We start from the raw sequence: 23,659 nt of genomic DNA on the forward strand, positions 1-23,659 counted from the left end.
CTTCTCTCTTTTTAAGACTCCCTTCTGGGGACGGAGCTCCGTGCCTACCTCTTTTGTCTCTTTTTTTGTCCTTTATATTTTTTCCTACCTCCTTTCGAAGACAATGGGCTGCTTTTCTGGGTGCCTGATGTCCTCTGCCGGCATTCAGAAGTTGTTTTGTGGAATTTTCTCAGCGTTTAAATGTTCTTTTGATGAATTTGTGGGGGAGACAGTGGTCTCCCCGTCCTATTCCTCTACCATCTTAGGACCACCCCCCTTTATGGGCTCACTTTAGATGCTCTGTTGAAAATAGACTGAAGGAAGGTCAAGGGCAGAAGCAGGGAGACCATTTGGAGGCCAGTGCAGCAATCCAAGTGATTTATGATGGGAGAATGGAGGAAATGGAAGTGGTTGCATTATGAATCTAGACACATGTGCATATGCATGTGTATATACCCATGTATATTTTTTATTCAAATTTAAATTTTTGAGTAGTTTCAAACCTACAGAAAAGTTATAAGAACTGTACAAAGAATTGTTGCATGCCTTTTACACATATTCCCTTAAGTGCTAAATTTTGCTGTATTGGCCCCATTTCTTTTTTTAGAGAGAGAAAAAGACAGAAAACTGTGTTGTTAGATCATTACCCTTAAATACTGCCGTGTTTACCCTCTCCTCCCTGAAACAAGGACACTCTCCTATATCAACTACGATATACTCCTTCCAGTCAGGAAATGAACAAGGGTCCAGCATTACCCTCCATTTCACAGATACCATTCAAATGTTGCCATATGTCTTAATAATGTCCCCGTTCCCTTTCCAGTCTGGGATCCTACCTACAAACCCACGTTACTTTTACTTGTCATGTCTCCTGGAACGATTCCTTAGTCTTTCCTTGTTTCTGTATCCTTGACAGTGTTAAAGAGTGCATATCTTTTGTTGTGTAAGATGACTCTAAACCTGGGTCTATCCACTCTTTCCCCATGACCAGAATCAGGCCTTGAGTCCATGGCAGGAATGTGGCAGCAATGCCAGGGAAATGATGCTCTGTTCTCAGTGCATTGCATCCGGAGGCACACCATGTTGACCTGTCCCAAGGTGATGTTCACTTTGACCACATGGTCAAGTTAGTATCTGTCAGATTTCTACACAGTAGTGTCACTATTTCTTCTTTTACATTTGAATAGTATCTGAGGAGAGATAATTGGACATGCCACCAATACTGTATTCCTTATTAAGCCTTCACTCACTAGCCCTGGCCTCCATTGATAACTCCAGTCTATATCAAGTACTGCTCTAATGCCAAATGGTGATTATCTCTAGATTTTATGTCTGCATAAATTAATTGACATTATATTGTAAGAACCATGAACTTCTGGATGTTCAAGCTGGGTTTAGAAAAGGCAGAGGAACCAGAGATCAAATTGCCAACATCTGCCAGATCATTGAAAAAATAAAAGAGTTCCAGAAAAATATCTACTTTTGCTTTATTGACTACATCAAAGCCTTTGACTGTGTGGATCACAACAAACTGTGGAAAATTCTTAAAGAGATGAGAATACCAGATCTCCTGACCTGCCTCCTGAGAAATCTGTATACAGGTCAAAAAGCAACAGTTAGAACTGGACATGGAACAACAGACTGGTTCCAAATCGGGGAAGGAGTACATCAAGGCTGTATATTGTCACCCTGCTTATTTGACTTATATGCAGAGTATATCATGAGAAACGCTGGGCTGGAAGAAGCACAAGCTGGAATCAGGATTGCCGGGAGACATATCAATAACCTCAGATATGCAGATGACACCACCCTTACGGCAGAAAGCAAAGGGGAACTGAAGAGCCTCTTGATGAAAGTGAAAGAGGAGAGTGAAAAAGCTGGCTTAAAACTCAACATTCAGAAAACTAAGATCATGGCATCTGGTCCCATCACGTTATGGCAAATAGATGGGGAAAGAGTGAGAGACTTTATTTTTTTGGGGCTTCAAAATTACTGCAGATGGTGACTGCAGCCATTAAATTAAAAGACATTTGCTCCTTGAAAGAAGAGCTATGAACAACCTAGACAGCATACTAAAAAGCAGAGACATTACTTTGCCAACAAAGGTCTATCTAGTCAAAGCTTTGGTTTTTCCAGTTGTCATATATGGATGTGAGAGTTGGACTATAAAGAAAGCTGAGTGCCGGGGTCCAGCCCCAGTGGATCCAGGGTGATTCGAAGGTGGGGATGGAGTCGACATCTTTGGAAATAACTTATTTAATTACAAATAGAAAGGGATTAGAAGATTAGCAGAGAAAAGGAGGCTGAATAACTTGGTTCACATGGGATACCAATCACCACCTACGCAGGCCGCAGGCGTCTTCCTGTTCTCCAGAAGGAGAGGTGGCACTGAGGTCCCCCCGGTCTGATCTTAGAAGCCCAGGCAAAATTAGTAAGCTTGGTGGGTACCCATGCACCAGATGGGAATTCGGCCAGAAAATAGTAGGAGAGAAAAAGGTGGCTGAATAACTTGGTTTACGTGGGATACCAATAAAATTCCAAGACAAGGAATTTGCACCATCTACGTTGGGCCACCGGTGCCACTTGAATATTGGAATGTGCCCCTCCTTGGGCTCCTTCTCACGTGGGTTTGAAAACTGGGGCAAATAAGTAGACTTGGAGGGCACCCACACTTCAGATGGGAATTCAGCCCGGGGGCCAGCGTGAGGAACTCCGCCCATGGCAAAGGTCATGAGGAAGGAGGCTTGGCATACGCAAAGGCGTGATCAAGCCTCAGGAAACCCTCTGTTCCCGAGCATCTAACCCCAAAGCCAGAGTCTGTTTTATGCTCTCACCTACACCTCTGACTTTACGGGGGCTCTCCCCCATAACCATTTCTCTCCGAGAAGGAGTAAACGTGCAGCTCCAAGGCAATAAAAATTCTTGAGCGTGACAAGAGTGTTTCAGCTTACGGACTCCTCTGAAGGTTGTCTAGCCCACCTGTATAGGTTCGTCCGGCCACATGTGATTGTTTATAGCCTCCCAATCTGAGAGGCACGAGATGTTTTAGACTTACTAAAGGCAAATTCTTTTGTGGAGTTAGAAATTATTAGTATAATGGGTTGGTTAGGAATTATATTGGTGAAGGGTTTTTTCATTTCCTGGGGCAAAACCTTCCACTGAAACTGTAGGTAAGGCTGTTTAAGATTTTTTGATGGCAGGCTAAAGGCAAATTGCTTCTTATCCTCAAGATTTAAAGGAATGGTGAAAAAGCAGTCTTGTAAATCAATTACAATTTTATTATATCCCTCTGGAATGGCTATTGGAGAAGGGAGCCCAGGTTGTAATGGGGTCGGCAGCAAAAACAATAGCCTTCATTACAAATTTGGATACCCCAATCCAGTACGTAGCTGTCGAGTTGGGCAAATTGGCTCAATTATTTCTGTCTGTTGTTTACCTAATCTTTTTGATGGATCATAGCCCATCTGCAGCATTTGAGAGGTCGCTTTATTATCAGGGCTAAACAATAACACTCCCTTCTGAGACAGCACGTCTCTCCCCCACAGGGTAAAGGGGAGTGAAGGAACAGCATACGGTTGAAAAGTTCCACAGGTATCCTCAAAACACCAATTTAATATTTTTGCACTTTTAGCTATTGTGGGGGTTTGAGGGCAAATGAAACAAAATTTGACTCCTGAAATCTATCAGGGCAACTTGTGAATTATCACTATTTTGTAAAAGATTTACAGTTGATCCTTATTGAATGGAATTACTATATTTGTTACTTCTTTTTTTAAAAATTTCCACACTTTTTTTCTTTCCTTTTTTTTTTTTTTTTGTGCCACCAAGCTGGGATAAAATAAAACTTTTTCTTGGGGTCACTGGTAGATGGAACCAATGGGCCTTCTTGTCACAAGCATCCTGTAGGAGTATGTTTTGTGGCAAGAATAATTTAATCTTATCTTTTGGTAATATTAATCCTAATTAACTGATCATTTAAAGCCTCATCCACTTTAATAAGAGCCGAATCTGTCTCACTAGTCAACTTTCCCTTAGAACTGGGATTAGGATCGCTTTATAAACAATCAAACAAAGGCTTTAAATCTCAGTAGTCAGTTTTAAATGTGGGCATATCCAATTAATATCGCCTAATAATTTTTGGAAATCATTTAAAGTTAGTAAACAATCTCTCTGCAGTTTTAAAGGGGTATTATCAGTTTTTAAAACTTTTGAGAGCAGACCTAAATATAAGAAGCAAGTGAAGAGGTATTGCGCAGTATCTTTATAAGCTTCTCCTGTTATCCTTTTGTAACCTAAATCTGGTCTATAGCTTTTTAGATGACAAGCAACCATCTAATCTTTGACTGAATATGTCCAGCAATAGGAACTCACTACTCTCCAAGGTTTTAAACTCTCCCTCACCTTTTCCTCTGCAGCATTCCCACTCTGCATACCACCTGTTTTAAATCCATCAACTCATCTTCAGTAGTATGTGTTGGCCAGAAGCTGGGCCAGTAAAGATCTTTTAAGGCCTTGAAGCGGTAATTTCTTGCACCCAAAAAGCTAGATCACTAGATCCAAGTCCTCTGGGGCTCCTAGCTTGAGAAGTCAAGGTTTTTCCTATCAGAAAGCAAAAGCTGTGCTTTTTTTTTTTTTTAACTAACTTACACAATTTTAGTAGGCGGCGAGATCAAAATTTTATAATTTCTCCAGTATAATCAGAATCTACTACACCAGGCACAACCGAAATTCCTTGAAAAGAAAGTGAGCTGTGCCCTAGCACAAGTCCAGAATGTCCTCAGGCAGGGGGCTAGCCACACCCGTTGGAATCGGAGTTACCGCCAAAGGAGTTAATATTGATGCGGTGGTGGAACTGAGGTCTAGGCCTGAGCTACCTGGGGTTGATTGGCACGGCTTGTTGTCTCTGTTTAGCAGGACAGTGCCGACAAAATGCCTCATTTGACCATAAGAGAAACACTTTTTATTTTTAGAATCCTTTTTGTTACGATTGCTTTTCTTTTTCCCTTTTCTCTCTCTCTCTTCTTTTTTTTTTTTCCGTTTACTCTCTCTCTCTCTTTTTTTTTGCTTGGGTGAGGCCCCCCTGAGGGGGTTTTCTGCAAGGAGCAGGCTCTGCTTTAAACGCTTGTTTAAAAAAAAATTGTCCCTATCTTTTTCAACCTTAGGCAGTGTTCTGGGAGGCTTTTGAACTGATCTGAACTGAACTGAACTGAACTGGGAGGCGTAAGCGGAGGTGGGGTGGTCGCCTTAAATCAGAAAATGTTGGATAAATTTTTAAAGGTTTGCGTAGAGGGGGAGGGGGCTCACCAGGGCGCCCGGCCGCAGTGTCCTATAAGTCCTCTCCTTCCCCGGGAGGTATAGTGTCCCTCCTTCTGTTCGCCAATGGCAGAAAATATGATCTGCATAGAAGGTGGAGACCCACTGCCATCCACCGCTATAGCCTCTTCCATAGTCTATCTAACAGCCTCATGACGGGGATCTGGAACATTTCTAATCATATTCCACAGAACAAAAGCATTTACAGGCCCATGTAAAGTATAATAAGTTTTTAGCTGTTTCCTTAGCTTCACCCAAGTATCTAAGTTCACAGTGTCGTTGTCCGGAAACCAAGGACACTGTTCTTATACAAATGAAAAAAATGACTGAATATAGGATTTCTTAATTTTAATTCCTCTGTTACTTAATGACTGCAAAATTACTCTTATAAAAAGCTGTCTTTCTTTTGACTCACTGTTACCCATGTCAGAAAATTAAGATTCATAGAAAAGTCTGCCTCAACAAAGGTTTTACCTTTGCAAGGGGGGTTTTCTTTTCAACCCGAAGAAAGCAGGTTTCTTTCAACCTCTACAAAACCAGGTTTTTCTTAAACCCTTCAACACTTCCCACTCCTACTCACCCTGTCTATCCTACAGGGGGGTCTGCAGCATCCTAAGTGGGGTCCTATCCGTCCCGAAAACTCAATACTGGGGGAGTAACAAAAATTACTCCAGGGGGAGTGATTGAATCACTCCGGGGGGAGCCACAGAGAGTGCTCCGGGGGGAGCCTTTGCTCCGAAGAACTCAACACTGGGGGAGTAACCAAAATTACTCCGGGGGGAGTGATTGAACACTCCGGGGGGAGCCACAGAGTGCTCCGGGGGGAGCCTTTGCTCCGAAGAACTTACCTTCGAATAGCCTGTTCCGGGCGCCACTTGCCAGGGTCCAGCCCTGGTGGATCCAGGGTGATTCGAAGGTTGGGAGACGGAGTCGGCGTCTTTGGAAAAATACATATTTAATCACAGATATAGAGAGAGATTAGAAACGGATAGTGTAGTAGGAAGATTAGTGGAGAAAAAGAGGCTGAATAACTTGGATTACATGGAATAGCATCCATGCTCCAGATGGGAATTCAGCCAGAAAAACAGGAGCAAGAAAGAAGCGACATGGGGGAATCAGTCTTTCCGGAAACTGATCCGATTTCTTTATTTTTGGGTTTGCTTATATACCTTTTGCTACACATAGGGATGAATACAGAGTCACACGGGAGTCAGCAGTCCTGACCTTTATCAAAATCAGGTGCTTCACATAAATGTATAAAAAAAGGTACATCATCTTCTGGCCATGAGTGAGACCTGCTGACATTTTATGATCCTTTCTTTCTGATAACCAAAAACTTATTTCTTCCAAGGGTGTTTTTTCTTAAACCAGGTACCACCCTCCAAATAAAGTTACATTCCTATAGGGTGAGGGTGTAATGAGTTACAATCAAGAAAGGAATTTAACCCAAGGTTAACATGATTAGTCTTAAAGGTTAGTACTTATTTCTCCTATATACTTAAAGGTTAATACTTATTTCTTCTATATGTTAGTTATATTCATTATAATGGTAGGGAACATGGAGATTTAGCAGCAAACATCAGCCTAACAAATGAAAATCCTTTCACCAATGCTCCCCTTAAGATCTGTTTAGTCTTAAGATATTGATAAAGTTACATTTTTACGTAGCAAGGACACTGATTTATAACAAAGTACAGTGATCTATTACAAAAGAGAAAATCCATTAGCTCAAAAAGTCTAGTATTGCTAACATCAAAAACTACTGTATTTCCTTTTCTATATTCCAAATACATTGATTAATATATTCCCAGGTGCCTAAGGATATGGAGGCCTGGCGGCAATCGTTGACTCAACAAGAAGAAAAAGCCCTATGCTAATAAGACTCTCAAAATCTCCAAAACTCTCTGTGCTGTTTATGGTTGAGAGGTAGTAAACAATCATGTGGGTAGTGGCAGGAGTATGGATAATCCTGTCACACAAGCTAGTCTGTCAGCAGAGAGGTTTGACCTGAGACATCCTTGTCCCACCCAGAGCAGGGAATTAGCAGCAGTTATTGACACAACAAATTTCACCAATATAATTCCTAACCAACCCATTATACTAATAATTTCTAACTCCACAAAAGATTTTGCCTTTAGTAAGTCTAAAACATCTCGTGCCTCTCAGATTGGGAGGCTATAAACAATCACATGTGGCCGGACGAACCTATACAGGTGGGCTAGATAACCTTCAGAGGAGTCCGTAAGCTGAAACACTCTTGTCACGCCAAATAATTTTTATTGCCTTGGAGCTGCACGTTTACTCCTTCTCGGAGAGAAACGGTTATGGGGGAGAGCCCCCGTAAAGTCAGAGGTGTAGGTGAGAGCATAAAACAGACTCTGGCTTTGGGGTTAGATGCTTGGGAACAGGGGGTTTCCTGAGGCTTGATCACGCCTTTGCGTATGCCAAGCCTCCTTCCTCATGACCTTTGCCATGGGCGGAGTTCCTCACGCTGGCCCCTGGCAGCTGAGCACTGAAGAATTGATGCTTTTGAACTGTGGTGTTGGAGAGGACTCTTGAGAATTTTACAATTGCCAGATTACAACCCATTAAGTCAAATAGCAATTAGTGAGCCCATAATGTCAAAAGAACAAAGAAGCTGATATGAATGGACGCTATTTTTGTTTGTCTTTTTGTTTTCTCATATTTACAATTCTTTCATTTAACAGATAGACTCTTACTGGTCAATTCTGGGAAAATTGTAGGCATTTTACAATTGCCAGATTACAACCCATTAAGTCAAATAGCAATTAGTGAGCCCATAATGAAATAAAAAGAGAAAGCTCTTTCTTACAGCATCAGTTCAGTTCAGTCAGTCGTGTCTGACTCTTTGCAACCCCATGGACTGCAGCACACCAGGCTTCCCTGTCCATCACCAACTCCCAGAGCTTACTCAAACTCATATCCATCAAGTCAGTGATGCCATCCAACTATCTCATCCTCTGTCATCCCCTTCTCCTCCTGCCTTCAATCTTTCCCAGCATCAGGGTCTTTTCCAATGAGTCAGTTCTTTGCATTAAGTGGCCAAAGCATTGGAGTTTCAGCATTAGCATTAGTCCTTCCAATGACTATTCAGGACTGATTTCCTTTAGGATGGACTGGTTGGATTCCCTTGTAGTCCAAGGGACTCTCAAGAGTCCTCTCCAACACCACAGTTCAAAAGCATCAATTCTTCAATCTACCAGTAAATCCTGTCAGCTCTGTCTTCAAAATATGTACTTAGAGTAATAGCTAGTTTAGACAGGGGCATGCAAAAGAGGCCTGGGAAAATTTTGTTTTGCCAGAAAATAAGGAAATTCTCGGAGAATTACTCTCCTAACCACTTGGTCTGTGTTTTATATCTACCACCCTGTGCCTCCTCCCACTGCTGCATTTTCTTGGCAGCTGAGGCATGCCTACACCTCCACTAGGCAGCCCCCTCTCCGGCATCATCCTATTTTCTTGGGTACCAGGCACATTTTCACAGATGATGACACAAAAAACCCCATCACCCTCCTTGCTCTGCTGACATCTCTCTGTTCAGAAGAGCTGGGGAAGAAAGGAAAGATGGAAAGAGTTGGAAGGATGGAAAAGAAAGGTAAGAAGCGAGATTGCTAATACATATTTTGAAGACAGAGCTGACAGGATTTACTGGTAGATTGAATACAGAGAATGAGGAAGAGAAATAAACAATGACTCTTAAGGTTTTTGACCTGAGCTACTGGGGTAATTGGATTGTCATTAACTGAGATAAAGACAAAGCCATAGGAGGTTTGATGAAGGATGATTTGAAGTTCAGTTTGGCTGCGTTAAGTTTGAGATGCCTTTTAGATACTCAAGAGGAGATGGAGAGTACTTACTCTGTTTATACATCTTGAGGTATAGATTGGAAATGTTTGTTTAGGAATCCTTGGCATGTCCATGCTATTTAAAGCCACGAGCTCAGCTGAAATCACAAAGGGAGTAGAGTAGATGGAAAAGTTTGCACTAAGCCCAGGGACAATTTCATATTAAGAAGACAAGGAAGAACCAGCAAGATAGGGCCAACCAGTGAGGTGGGAGGAAAAACCAGGTGAGGATGATAATTTGAAACCAAGTGAGGAAAATGCTTCAATTAATATGAAAGGATCAACTGTTTCAAAGCTGTTGAGAGTAAGATGAGGACCATGAATTTACTATTCAGTTTAGCAAAGGAGAGGTCATTGGTGACATTAATAACCGGTGTGTGTGCATGTGTGTGTGGGAGGGGAGCTTGGTTGCAATAGGTTCAAGAAGGAAAGGGAGGAGAGAAATGAGAGGCAGCAGATAAAGAACTCTTTCAAGGAGTTTTAGCCTGTGTATAAGGCACATAGTCACAGTTAGCTACTTATATGGGTTTTTTGTTTTGTTTTGCTCGACAGCTGTGTTTAAGGTAGTCCTTTTTTGAGAATTATATGAATAACCTTTGATTATCACTGCACACAACATATTTTGCTATGTACTATTTTGTTTTAGGTTGGTGAAATGTTTCTACCACTGGCTGAGTCAAGGATAGACTGGCAGTGCAGTTCCTATATATGTGGAGTAAGGAAACCAGCAGAGAAAATTTCAGTGGCCTGATGGTAGGGAGTACAGAGGCCAACTTAGACTGGCAAACTCTTCCAAGCACTTGAAGTTGCTAAGATGTTAGAGAAAATAGATACTTTACAGATTGTGCAGTAATCAGCCTTGTTTGGCCTTATCAGAATCTTGACGTTCTGCGTTCATGTTTCTTGGTTTATGATGCAGTCTCATTAGGAAATTGGAACATTGTTAGATTTGCTGAAATAAATTTGATTTAGATAAGTTCTTTATTGTTTGGATAGAAAATTGGTTGTATCTTTAATTTAAGGCATGGATGGTAAATACCTGATACTGCTGCTGCTAAGTCGCTTCAGTCGTGTCCGACTCTGTGCGACCCCATAGACGGCAGCCCACCAGGCTCCCCCGTCCCTGGGATTCTCCAGGCAAGGACACTGGAGTGGGGTGCCATTGCCTTCTCTGAAATGCCTGATGCATGTTCTGTCATATTCCTGTCCTGTCATCACTGCTGATCAACTCTGTCACCTTTTTTGTGTGAGTCCAGATGAAGCCTCAGAATTTGTGTTAGTAATGTTCCAGAAAATCACTATCAATTAGTCCAGTATGACATGGCAGGACATTTTTTTAATCCTTGGTATAATGGTTTAGTTCACAAGATAAAAAGTATATGGAAAATAACACATATGTGAGAAATTATCTTTGCACCGGCTGTTATTCACACTGCTGCTGCTGCTAGAATAGCTAATGAGAAACTCTAATAGAGTTGGCACAAGGACACAGCACTTATTCTCTAGTCAAAATGCTGAATTAACAGGAAATATGTATTGTTTTCTTTTGTTTCAAGATTCTGCCCTGTTTGCTGAACTTGGCTATTTCACAGACACTGATGACCTGCAATTGGATGCAGCAAATGAAACTTATGTAAGTATTTATTAGGGGAGAAATACTGAAAAATGTGATATTTAATCTTTAACTATTGCAAGAAGATTTCAGAATAACACCTTTAGGCTGGTTATTTAAGTTTAAATAACTTTTAGGGTTAAAAATGAAAGTTAGTTGCTATTTTGTTGTCAGTGAATGTACAGCTGTAGAAATTGCTTTGGTCTTGGTATGTAGAAGACATGTATTCTAAGTCTGCCTTTGGCCCCAGGAGTGGGTAACCTTGGAGAAGTTACTTAACTCCCTGCTACTAAGTCGCTTCAGCCGTGTCCGACTCTGTGCGACCCCATAGACGGCAGCCCACCAGGCTCCCCTGTCCCTGGGATTCTCCAGGCAAGAATACTGAAGTGGGTTGCCATTTCCTTCTCCAATTCATGAAAGTGGAAAGCGAAAGTGAAGTCGCTCAGTCGTGTCTGACTCTTAGCGACCCCATGGACTGCAGCCTACCAGGCTCCTCCATCCATGGGATTTTCCAGGCAAGAGTACTGGAGTTGGGTGCCACTGCCTTCTCCGACTTAACACCCTACATCTTGGTTTTTACACATATTTTGCTGCACAGGGAAACGATGTGATGTTCAGGGATATATGTGAGTCGTGGATCTAGTTAAGAGAACTCACCGGGCATCCCCGGTGGCTCAGTGGTAGAGAATCTGCCTGCCAATGCAGAAGGCTCGGGTTTGATCCCTGGTCTGGGAAGATCCCACGCACCATGGAGCAACTAAGCCCAAGCACCACATCTACTGAGCCTGTGCTCCAGAGCTCAGGAGCTGCAGCTGTGGATCCCACATGCCACAACTGCTGAGGCCTGTGGGCACTAGAGCCCGTGCTCTGAAACAAGAGAAGCCACTGCAGTGAGGAGTCTGCATGCTTCAACTAGAGAATGTCTCCCTCTCGCCACAACTAGAGAAAAGCAACGAAGATCCAGCACAGCACCCACACCCAAAAAAGGAGTAAATTATAAAACTTTTTTTTTAAAAGAGAACTTGCCAACTTCCTTTTTTAAAGTTAAGTATCCTTAGTGTTGAAAGCTCTGAAACTTAGAAATGTCCTTACTTTTTGCCTTTGAATAGTTGGAAGTATGCATAAAAGTTGTTATAGCACTTTTGAGTCCTCAAAAGTAGCTTAGATTTTTTTTTCCTTTTCTCCTTTTCTGGGTTCGTATATGTGAAGCTGTTTGGCCTGAGCTCTTATTTTGTTTTCTTCTTTAATGGATGAGGTGCTGTTTGACTTGGGAAGTAGTTCAAGTGAACAGAGTGATTTTATATGCACATCAATCAGGTTGAATATTTGTCACTTATTTTTTAAGCTCTTATTAAAAGTAAAGCTTGCTTGGTGAGTTTGACTTTCTCAAAGAATAATTTAGCAGTTGTTTTACCACGAATCAATAGAGAGTGAAACACATGTTTTTAAAAATCAATTCGTGAGATCTTTTGTTGTTGTTGTCTTAAACAATAGTCTTTATGTTTACACAAAGTAGTACAAAGTGAGGCAGTTCCTCAAAGGGTGACTTGGAGCTAGAAAATCCATCCTAAGCGTGAAAGTGTTAGTATTAGTTGGTAAGTTGTGTCCAACTCTTGCGACCCCATGGACTGTAGCCTGCTCAGGCTCCTCTGTCCTTAGGATTTCCCAGGCAAGAATACTGGAGGTCGTGGGGGTGTTTAGTTGCTAAGTTGTGTCCAACTCTTGCGACCCCATGGACTGTAGCCTACCAGGCTCCTCTGTCCATGGGATTCTCCAGGCAAGAATACCAGAGTGAGTTGCCATTTCCTTCTCCAGGGGATCTTCTCGGCCCAGGAATTGAACCTGGGTCTCCTGCTACGAAGGAAGCCCATGCTGGAGTGGGTTGCTAATCCCTTCTCCAAATGCATAAGATTTTAATGGTTTCATTTACTCTATGAGATGCTTTATAATGTTGTCTATAATTAAGTTGGTTTTTAATATCAACTGGTTGGTTAAGCAACTGATGTTTTTTTCATAACCTCCAGAGCCTAGTCTTTGAGAAACAATATATTATATTATTATATATAATATAACAATATATTATATTTGAAAGATTCAGGGAAATATGATTCTGATTTTATAACTAACACTCTGTTACCTCAAAGAAGTCATTCAGTCTTTCAGTTTCTTAGTTTTTCTGGTGTAAAATAAGAGATTGGATTAAATCATCTTAGAGGGCCTTTTCTAGTTTTACAACCGTCATTCTTCTACATGGCAGTACAGTTTCCTTTGGGAAGTTGTTGAAGAAGCAGAGTATATAAGTATCAGCATGTTTTGCTTTACAATAAAATGGGCCTGTGAAATTTCCAACCAGATAAAATTCTTATGCTGTAAAAGGTATTTGACTTTTTTGGCTCAAGATTGAGTATGAAGCATCCCTGAAGTAGGTCATGCCACTACTGAGCATGTTACAAAGGATTGCTAGTAATCAGGCAAATATTGCTCAATTTCCTTGCACTACGAAAGTTTAAAGATTTTTCATTGCTGAAAGTATGAGGCTGTTTAATTTTTTATGTATAGATTCAAATGAGGAAAAAACCAAAGGAGATTGATTTAAAAGTTGTTTCTTTCATAATTTAAGTAGTTTTTTCTTTTTTCTGTGTGCACTTTCATGCATTCTCTTAAGTAACTTGCACTAATATTTTCTCAGTTCAGGGCAGTATGATAAGAAAAGTTTCCCTTCTTCTGTTACATTCTCAACAAAAAATAAACCAAATAATAGGCATTTGGAAGGATAATATTCTAGAAATTATTACTAGTGGTTGTTAATAGTTACTAGATTAATCTTTCCTTTTTGCCTAAGGTTTACTTTCTTTTTTGTTGCTGTTTTATTATTTGTCACATTAAGTTAATACCGACTACCTTTTGACTTGTTGTACTGTTTATATATTGTTTCCTTTTGTTCTTATCTCTGTGACTTCAGACATTTAAAATAGTAGTGATACTGTCTCAAGTGATATGAAGGTTCTGAAATCATGTGTTAGTTCTTTATTAATATATATGGTAGAAAATGGTTATGACCCAGAATATACTTATATTTATATTAAAAGAGTTGTCACCTAAATGACAGGAAGCTAAGAGCCGCTTTAAAAGGTTTATTGATCCCTATTTGAGAAACTTGGTTTTATCTTCTAGGATTAAAAAAAATTTAGAAATTTGAAAACTATGGACCAGTAAAAAAGATAAAATTGCCCATCCTTCTATGGATCTCTTCCTTCTCCCATAACCATTTTAATATTTGGTCTATCTGAAGGTTCAGTTAGTCTCTTTATGATTCCCAAATGCCTTTTGGATACATCTGTATTCTTTCCATTGCATATAGAGATGATTTGCTTTGACTTTTTTTCTTTAGTGGCAGTAGGAAAACTTATTATACTGTATCTCCTTTATGACAAACACATATTTTGTGTTAATATTTTGTGACTCTTGTAATAGTCTCTTTTCATTGAAAAGAATGAGACCAACTGAATCTTTCAGATAGATGTTGACTCCATTACCTCCTTCCTAGTTACCACTACTGTGCTTAAAGTGACTAAATTGGTTTATCTCTAAGGTATCTAAGATATATTCTCAAGATGAATTGATTAACTTAGAAAATTATTTTTACTAATTTGGGTAATAGTTATTTTTGGCAAGTTGTTTCTGTTAGTTTGATTTCTGGATGTATATATTTTAATCTGATATTCTTTTTCTGATTTGAAATCTACAGGAAAGTAATTTTGATAATCTTGATTTTGACTTGGATTTGATGCCTTGGGAGACAGGCATTTGGGATGTCAACAATCACTTCTGTACAGGTAATGATGTATTTCATTGATAAAAACTTTAAATGGATTATTTTATGGTTTGGTAATAGTCAAAATTAGGTGGGGTTATTGGGCTACTTTTATTTGTTAAAAATTCCAGGGACTACATTCTACTTCTGGTATGGCCAGGCATACATAAATTTCTTACCAAAATAGATATAAAGAATTTCAGAGTTATGGCAGAGTCACATAATGAATGAAAATTTTATAATTCAGAAATATCAATTTTGAATTATATGTAATACTCTGTAAGAGATTAACCTATCTGAGAATTAAATAGGATTTAGTGAATCAAAGGGAAGAGACTTGGGATTATCAGAACCTAGGACCTTAGTGTAGCTGTCCCACGTATACCCTTCTGAGGAGGAGACACTACTTGGATGATGCCAGTATCTGCAAGGGGCCCACTGAACTGAGTTTTGGGTGTACTGAAAAAAACTAGAACCTAAAGCAAACTGTCCCTTCTGGGATAAAGCTGATGGAGGGATGAAAAAAATATCCCTTCTCCCCCATTCTACCTTAAGAAGCATCCTTCTAGAATCTCCTATTGATAGGACCTAAAAGGAAGCCAGCTGGGACTTGTATTAATTTTCATCACAGACTATAGGAAGTGAACTGGAGCTGAGAAACAGTGGGTACTTAACCAGCACATTCCCCCATCTAAGCTATAGTCCTCCCTTTCTGTTGCAATTCCTGTTCCCCTTCATTTTATATATTAGTATATCTTGCTCAATTCATTTCTTTCCTCATAGAATATGGACTACACAAGGTCAGTGTTCTCATTACTATTGTGTAACAAACTTCTCTAAAACTTAGTGGCTTAAAACAACAACTGTTTTATTAGGCTCCCAGAATCTATGGGTTAGGAATTTGGACAGGATACATCAGGAATTTCTTGTCTCTGTTCCATGGTGTCCAGACATCATCTGGGAAGATTTGGAGGTTAGGGTAGCCTGACATCTAGGGGCTTGGACTACCTTAAGGCTTCTTCCCTCACATGTCTGATGCCTGATCTGAAATGATGTGAAGACTTGAACTGCCAGTGTGGGAGCTACCCATCATCTTTCTAAATGTCCTGGCTTCCTCAAAACCTGGTGGTCTCGTGGTAATCAGGATTCAAGGGCTCAAATGTGAGTCTTTCAGCTACCTAATGTAACCCAGACTTGGATTCACATATCATTACTCCCATACTCTATTGATTCAGGAAGTCATAGGCTCACCTAGATTCAAACAGAAGAGAATATAGCCACTACATCTTGATGGGGAAGTGGCAGGATCACAGTATAGATCATGAGACATGGTAGGTATTTTGCTCCTAACTTTGGAGAACACAGTCTGGCACAGATTCTTCTCGCCTTCCTTCCTACCCTGTTAGAAATTTGGCACCGAGGAACACTGCTTGGGCTGAAGTTGAACATTTTAAAAAATAGTTCAAAAGATAGGAACATTTTTGTATTGTAATTTTATTGTCAAAAATGCTTTCCACAAAAATTCTTTCCTGTTTCTTATGTTTTAAAATTATTTTTTGGGAAAATCTATAATTTTTTGCATATGGCATGATATTCAAAAGATACAAAAAGTCTATAGAGTAGAAAAATGTCTCCTTTGGCTTTTGTCCCTCAGCCAGCAAGTTCTGCTTCCTAGAGACAAGCACTGTGACCAATTTCTTAAGTTTATCTTTCAAGAGTATTAGTGCAGATATTAGTATTAGTATGCGCATATGTATTTATATGTATATATACACATATAAACATACATGTAAATTTATTACACAGATGGAAGCATATTGGATATACTATTTTCTGCATCTTGAATTTTCACTTGATGATAAATTTTGGTGACCTTAACTTCTATATCTGAATTTTGAGAGTAGATTTAACCTTCTTTCTTATTTATTCTGAGTTTATATTGTCCAGTGGGAAAATTTTTGCTTCTCCTTTTCCAATTAAAGATATTAAGACAGAACCTCAGCCACTTTCACCAGCCTCCTCAAGTTGTTCAATCTCATCTCCTCAATCAGTGGACTCTTACTCATCAACTCAGCATGTTCCTGTAAGTAACTAGTCTTTTACAATGATTTTGGTTATAGTGGAATCTGGGAAATATGTATATGGGGAAGGAAGTTAACTTTTATTAAGTGCTAATATAACTCTTATCTCTTTTAATCCTGAGGAAGGACCTTGAGGGAGTTAGAGAGTTGTTAGTCTCTCTGATTTTGCCATCCTTCCATGTTCTTGTCTTTATAATTTCATTCTTTCATTGTACTTACCAGTGTCCAGTATTTTTTGTTTATGGAGCTTACTATCTTTTCTTTGTGCTACACTCTTTCCCTCTGTTAGGATGTATGTTCTTTGAGGACATGGTCTGTCTGTGTGACTCCTTAGCCATAAAACCTAGGATGGTCTCCTTAGTTCAGGAATGCCTGCTGCTGCTGCTGCTGCTGCTGCTGCTGCTGCTGCTGCTGCTAAGTCGCTTCAGTCGTGTCTGACTCTGTGCGACCCCATAGACGGAAGCCCACCAGGCTCCCCCATCCCTGGGATTCTCCAGGCAAGAACACTGGAGTGGGTTGCCATTTCCTTCTCCAGTGCATGAAAGTGAAAAGTGAAAGGGAAGTCGCTCAGTCGTGTCCGACTCTTTGCGACCCCATGGACTGCAGCCCACCAGGCTCCTCTGTCCATGGGATTTTCCAGGCAAGAGTACTGGAATCGGGTGCCATTGCCTTCTCCTCAGGAATGCCTAGCACTATCTTTTGAATGAGTTAGTAAGGTTTTTTACAAAACCTTAAAAATGCTTCTGCTCTTCATCTAGGGAAAAATTCTTGAGGGCAGGAAAAGAAAATACCAAAGGACTTAGGCATTTTTTGGAATGGAGAAAGGAAAAAAAAAAGAAAAATTTAAATTAATGTTTCAGTATATTGTATCTGATGTAAATTGAGGTATCTTCATTCTGGTGTGATTTACATGTAGTCAGTTACTAAATCCTGATGATTTTATCCGCTTAGTATCTCTAGGATTCATCTTCTCCACCCTGCCAGACTATCATCACCTCTTCTGGAGTAAGGCAATAGAATTTTGACTGGTCTCTCTGCCTCCTAATTCCCCAGACCTTTCTTAGCAGTGGAATCTTCAAAGAGAAGTCTTTAAAAATCACGGGTTTGATGGTGTCAGTTTTTTGCTTAAAATCTTCCCAACCGTTACAAGGACAAAATCCAAATTGCTAGTGTAGTAGGCCCTCCATGACCCGGCCCCTGCTTACCTTTCAGTCTTGCTTCTCACTGTCCTTCCTTCCTACCTTCTCACTCCTCTTTGCTTTAACTCCAAGAGCTCCTGTGTGCTCCAGTCTTTCAACAACTGCGCCAGGAGCTGTGTGGAACACCACCAGTGAACACGGGCAGTGAGACCTCTGCTTCTACCATTTTACGTGTACATTTCTGTACATGCTCTTCCTTCCAGCAGAAATAGCCTTTTTTCTTCCCTTCCCTTGGAAGAAGGTAGCATGTTACATCCCTGTTCTTCACTTTGTTTATTTAACTTAGTGGTATATATCCTGGAGGTAACTACAGTTTCAGGTTATAGATTCTTTCCCATTCCTTTTTATGGCTTTATAGTATTCTGTTGTGTGGTTATATCATACTTTTTTCAATGATTTCTTTATTGATGGACATATGTGTTGTTTTCAGTCTTTTCTGAACTCAAACGATGTTGTAATAAATAACTATATACATAGGACACTTCATATTTTTGCCAGGATATCTTGGGGACATACTCCTAAAGAGAGATTGCTGAGATCAAGGTGATTTTTAATGTTACTGTTTATTGCTGAATTTCCCTCCAAGGTTGTACAGTTGTGTATTCTGACCAGGCAGTAAGTAAGAGGGCCACTTTTCCCTTTATTGCTACATACTGTTAGCGTGTTTTGTTTTCTATTCTTTTATTATAAGTATGGTTAGACATCTTTTGGTATATTTCATATGTATAATGCCTATTTGCATTTCTTTTTATGAACTGTCAAATTTTTGTCCATTTTTCTATTGGATTGTATTGGTCTTTTTCCCTTTAATTTTTAAAGTGTTATATTACATATTAGAATTATTAGCGCTTAGGTTGTGAAATAAGTTACAAGTGTTTTCTTCTCTAATTTGGCACTTTCTTTAAGCTTTATTTCCGGTGTTTATTTTCTCTAGGGATACTTTTCTCCACAGCTGAATGACCAATCTTTTATTGCTTTTGTTGTTGTTGTTACTCAAAGGAGGGTTTTAAATGCTCAGAAGTTATACTATTTTTATTCTTGTCTTCTTGCACGTATGTATATATCTGTGTATATAGATAGATAGATAGATGTGTGTGTGTGTATATATATATACACACATATAGATAGATATGTAGATAGATAAATAGACGGACAGATGAGAGAGAGAGAGTTTGGAAAAACCTCAAACTTGCAGAAATGTTATGAGTACATTACAAAGAACTTTCCCCCCCTGAATCATTTGAGAGTAAGTTGCCAACCTGATGCCTTGTCACCCCCAGATACTCCAATGTCTACTTCCTACAAGTAAAGCTGTGTCTTCTAGTCATAATACAGCTATTAAAATCAGGAAATAAATGTTTATACCTTACTGTCATCTATCTTCAGCTCTCATTTAGATTGTGCCAGTTGTTCCAGAGATATCCCATAGAGAGCAAAAGGAGAGCTAGTTGAGAATCATACATTGCATTTGGTTGTCCTGTCTCTTTAATCTCCTTCAGTTGAAATAGTTCATTCTTCCTTGACTTTCATGACTTGTCACTTTTGGAGATTAAAGACTAGTTATTTATAGAATGTCCTTTGGTTGGGTTTGTCTGATGTTTCTTCAGGGTGAGATTCAGATTTTGTGGCAGGAATATCACAGAAGTGATGCTGTGTCTGTCTCATTTACTTCTGATGCTGTTGCATACTGTTTTCATTTGTCCTGTTACTGATGAGGTTTACTTTGTTCATTTGATTAAGGTGGTATCTTTCAGGCTATTCTACTGTGAAGTTGCCCATCTCCCTTTGCCATAAATGGGTATTTTATGAGAAGGTACTTTAAAACTATGTAAAAATATCCTGTTTCTCATCAGACTTTAAATTTATTCATTTCTTTGTTTATATCAGTATGGACTCATGGTTTCCTAGTCGATTCAACAGATTCAGTTCAGTTCAGTTCAGTTACTCAGTTGTGTCTGACTTTTTGCAACCACGTGAACCTCAGCATGCTAGGCCTTCCTGTCCATCACCAACTCCCAGAGTTCACCCAAACCCATGTCCATTGAGTCGGTGATGCCATCCACCTACCTCATCCTCTGTCGTCCCCTTCACCTCCTGCCCTCAATCTTTCCCAGCATCAGGGTCATTTCCAATGAGTCAGCTCTTCATGTCAGGTGGCCAAAGTATTGGAGTTTCAGCTTCAACATCAGTCCTTCCAATGAACACCCAGGACTGATCTCCTTTAGGATGGACTGGTTGGATCTCCTTATAGTCCAAGGGACTCTCAAGAGTCTTCTCCAACACCACAGTTCAAAGGCATCAGTTCTTCTGTGCTCAGCCTTCCTTACAGTCCAACTCTCACATCCATACATGACCACTGGAAAAACCATAGCCTTGACTAGACGGACCTTTATTGGCAAAGTAATGTCTCTGCTTTTTAATATGCTGTCTAGGTTGGTCAAAACTTTCTTTCCAAGGAGTAAGCGTCTTCTAATTTCATGGCTGCAATTACCATCTGCAGTGATTTTGGAGCCCAGAAAAATAAGTCACTGTTTCCACTGTTTCCCCATCTATTTGCCATGAAGTGATTGGACCAGATGCCAGGATCTTAGTTTTCTGAATATTGAACTTTAAGCCAACGTTTTCACTCTCCACTTTCACTTTCATCAAGAGGCTTTTTAGTTCCTCTTCCTTTTCTGCCATAAGGGTGGTGTCATCTGCATATCTGAGGTTATTGATATTTTTCCCAGCAATCTTGATTCCAGCTTGTGCTTCTTCCAGCCCAGCGTTTCTCATGATGTGTTCTGCATAGAAGTTAAATAAGCAGGGTGACAATATACAGCCTTGATGCACTCCTTTTCCTATTTGGAACCAGTCTGTTGTTCCATGTCGAGTTCTAACTGTTGCCTCTTGACCTGCATACAGATTTCTCAAGAGGCAGGTCAGGTGGTTTGGTAATCCCATCTCTTTCAGAATTTTCCACAGTTGATTGTGATCCACACACTCAAAGGGTTTGGCGTAGTCAATAGATTATAGTTCATTATTTTGTTTATTCTGATTCTTATGTGGTCCTGGATTTTGCCAGTGCAGGTCCCTTCACATTGACTCCCGTGTTCTGGGCTTTGACACCCTACCTCAGGCTGATGCAATATGGATACAATCATTACCTTACTCTGACTCCCTGGGCTTGGCTGCCTGCCCCTACTTCCTCTCCTTGGACTCTGACACTCCCGCAGGCTGCCTCTCTGCATCAGTGCTTTTCTTGCACTGCCCCATCTAATGGCTTTAGGATCAAATTATTCAGGAAGTAGTAGTTTCTAAGTGACTTGTTAATATATATATTTCCTCAGGTTTTATTTTTAATTTTCAAATTTCTGATCCATTTGGAGTTATCCTGGTTTATGATGTAAGATACAAATCCAAGTTTTTTGTTTTCCTCGAAGACTATCAGAAGGACTATTCCAGTACCATTTATTAAAGTTCATTTTTTTCTCACTGATTTCAGTTTTGTGTATGTGTTTTAAACTTATGTAAATGGTATTATATCAGATCTCTTTATTTCTTACTGTAAGAAATTAGCACAGTGTTTTTAAGATCTGTCATATTGCTCTGTCTGCATCAGTTTGTTGAATGTAACTGCATAACACTTCACCTGCATCACAATGAACATTGTCATAGTTGTCCCTTGTAGGCTAAGAGGTGACCTTAACATGAAGTACTAAGGACAAATCTAGTTTTAATTTTCACTGTGTAAATGAACCAGTTTCCCAGTTGTATTGCCTTTGTATTGCCTTTGTAATCATCTTGTTAAAGAATATTATATGTTTCTCTGTTACTAAGGTTTTCTCTCAGTTAAGCTTTATCATTTTCTTCCTATAGATCTTGTACATTCTTTAGAAAATTAATTCCTAGGTATATTGTAATTGCATTACTATTATGAATAAACTATTTTATTATATTTTCTAAGTGATTATTAGTACATTTTTATAGTGAAAATTTTTTTGTTGGTTCTTAAATGTGTTTAGACAGCATATCATCTTGCAAAACAAAAGCACTTCTGTCTCTTCTATTTTAATATTTGTTCCTTTTATTTTAGTTTCTGCTATAATTATGTTTTCTAGAATTACAGAAAAAGCAATTATTTCTTGTCCCAACTTTAATGGCAAAGTATTAGTATTTTACCATTAAGTATGACCTTGGCTATTCAATTATACCATGCTTTTTTTTTTTTCCAAAGTGTTAAATCATCCTTCCAGTTCTTATTTTCTAGGACTTTTACGAAGAATCTTCTCAGAGTTTTATTAAATGCCTTTTAAGCATCTAAGGCCATAAAGATAATCATTTCCTCCTATATTATCTCTTACTGTTTCCCCACCCCCAAATGTATTGTTACTCAATACACTGTAAGGTTCATGCAGTCCTGGGTTTTGGCTACATGATGATAGGTGTTAGGGATGAATGAATGAAACAGTTCTCATCCTCACCAGCATGACTGAGAGTGACTATTTCTGCCACATGCTCTTTCAGGTTATTTTGACTTTTCGTATCTGATGATTAAAAAAAAAGATTTTCTTTTAAATTTGCCTTTGGCTACCATTTGCATTTCCTTTTCAGTGAAATGATGACTCCTGTCCTTTGTTCATTTTAGGCAAATATTTTTTCTCAATATATATCTTTTAACTTTGTTTATGGCCTGTTTTTTTTATTATAAAATAATTATTATTCAAATCTGTTTTTTTCTTTATGGCTTCTGGATTTTTGACTTAAGGGGGCCTACATCATGCTAAGAGCAAACAAGTATTCTTTTAACTCTTCTTTCAGTGATCTTTTAGATTCTTTTGAAGATGATATGATGTATGTATGTAAATGTATATGCCTATTTATTTACTATACATAACATCTTTCTCTCTTGGAACTGAAATGCAACTTTATCTTATGTTGCTGTTGCTGCTGCTGCTAAGTTGCTTCAGTCGTGTCCAACTCTGTGCGACCCCATAGACGGCAGCCCACGAGGCTCCCCTGTCCCTGGTATTCTCCAGGCAAGAACACTGGAGTGGGTTGCCATTTCCTTCTCCAATGCATGAAAGTGAAAAGTGAAAGTGAAGTCACTCAGTCATGTCTGACTCTTAGCGACCCCATGGACTGCAGCCCACCAGGCTTCTCCATCCATGGGGTTTTCCAGGCAAGAGTACTGGAGTGGGGTGCCATTGCCTTCTCCATATCCTATGTTAAGTTTCTGTATTTTAGCAAAATGAGACAGATCCACTGAATATTGAACTTTGGAAAATATTAATATTTGTATATCTCTGCATTATTTATTTACCCATTAAATGAAATAGCCCTGCTCCTTTCAGGGTTTTTCTTTCAAACATTAGGGACAAAGGTAGTGTTAATAAATAGAAAAGGGTGAAAATAGAAAGAATTATTTGCTTTTGAAATTCCTGTAAGTCTGAATAAGAGATAGTGGGGAAAAGATATTAGCATTTTAACTGTGATTCTATAATGATATTAAATGTTTGTATGGCTAGGAATCAAGTAAAATATAAAGTTTGTGGGATAAAATGTAGAAGCAGATCGAATCAGTGATCGTATCTTTAATATAAGAGGGTTAAATAGACATACTTCATTTTTAGTTATTTTTACTTTAGTATTGATGGATAATATTGATTTATCCATCCTCCCTTAGTGCTTACTGTATAGATATAGTTGTAATATAGCACACCTTTGACTTGAAATTATCTTGAAGTGTTTCTGTTTGTACATGGATCTTGCCTCTCTTTCTAAGCCATTTTCTGCTCAAGGATACTATTCTTCTG

The 23,659-nt window shown here is 39.2% G+C and overlaps 1 protein-coding gene across 3 annotated transcripts in view; it reads left to right on the forward strand.

Moving 5' to 3' along the window:
- ATF6 (activating transcription factor 6) overlaps window positions 1–23,659 on the forward strand; it is a 248,398-nt gene that overhangs the window by 16,288 nt on the left and 208,451 nt on the right. For all 3 annotated transcript variants that reach the window (XM_042256929.1, XM_060415542.1, XM_060415543.1), the window contains 3 exons: window positions 10,715–10,791; window positions 14,519–14,606; window positions 16,567–16,667. In XM_042256929.1, coding sequence (XP_042112863.1) covers window positions 10,715–10,791; window positions 14,519–14,606; window positions 16,567–16,667 — 266 coding nt within the window. The remainder of the gene's footprint in view (window positions 1–10,714; window positions 10,792–14,518; window positions 14,607–16,566; window positions 16,668–23,659) is intronic.

Source organism: Ovis aries, chromosome 1, assembly GCF_016772045.2.
Source record: "Ovis aries strain OAR_USU_Benz2616 breed Rambouillet chromosome 1, ARS-UI_Ramb_v3.0, whole genome shotgun sequence".
In the NCBI taxonomy this organism is placed as follows: Eukaryota; Metazoa; Chordata; class Mammalia; order Artiodactyla; family Bovidae; genus Ovis; species Ovis aries.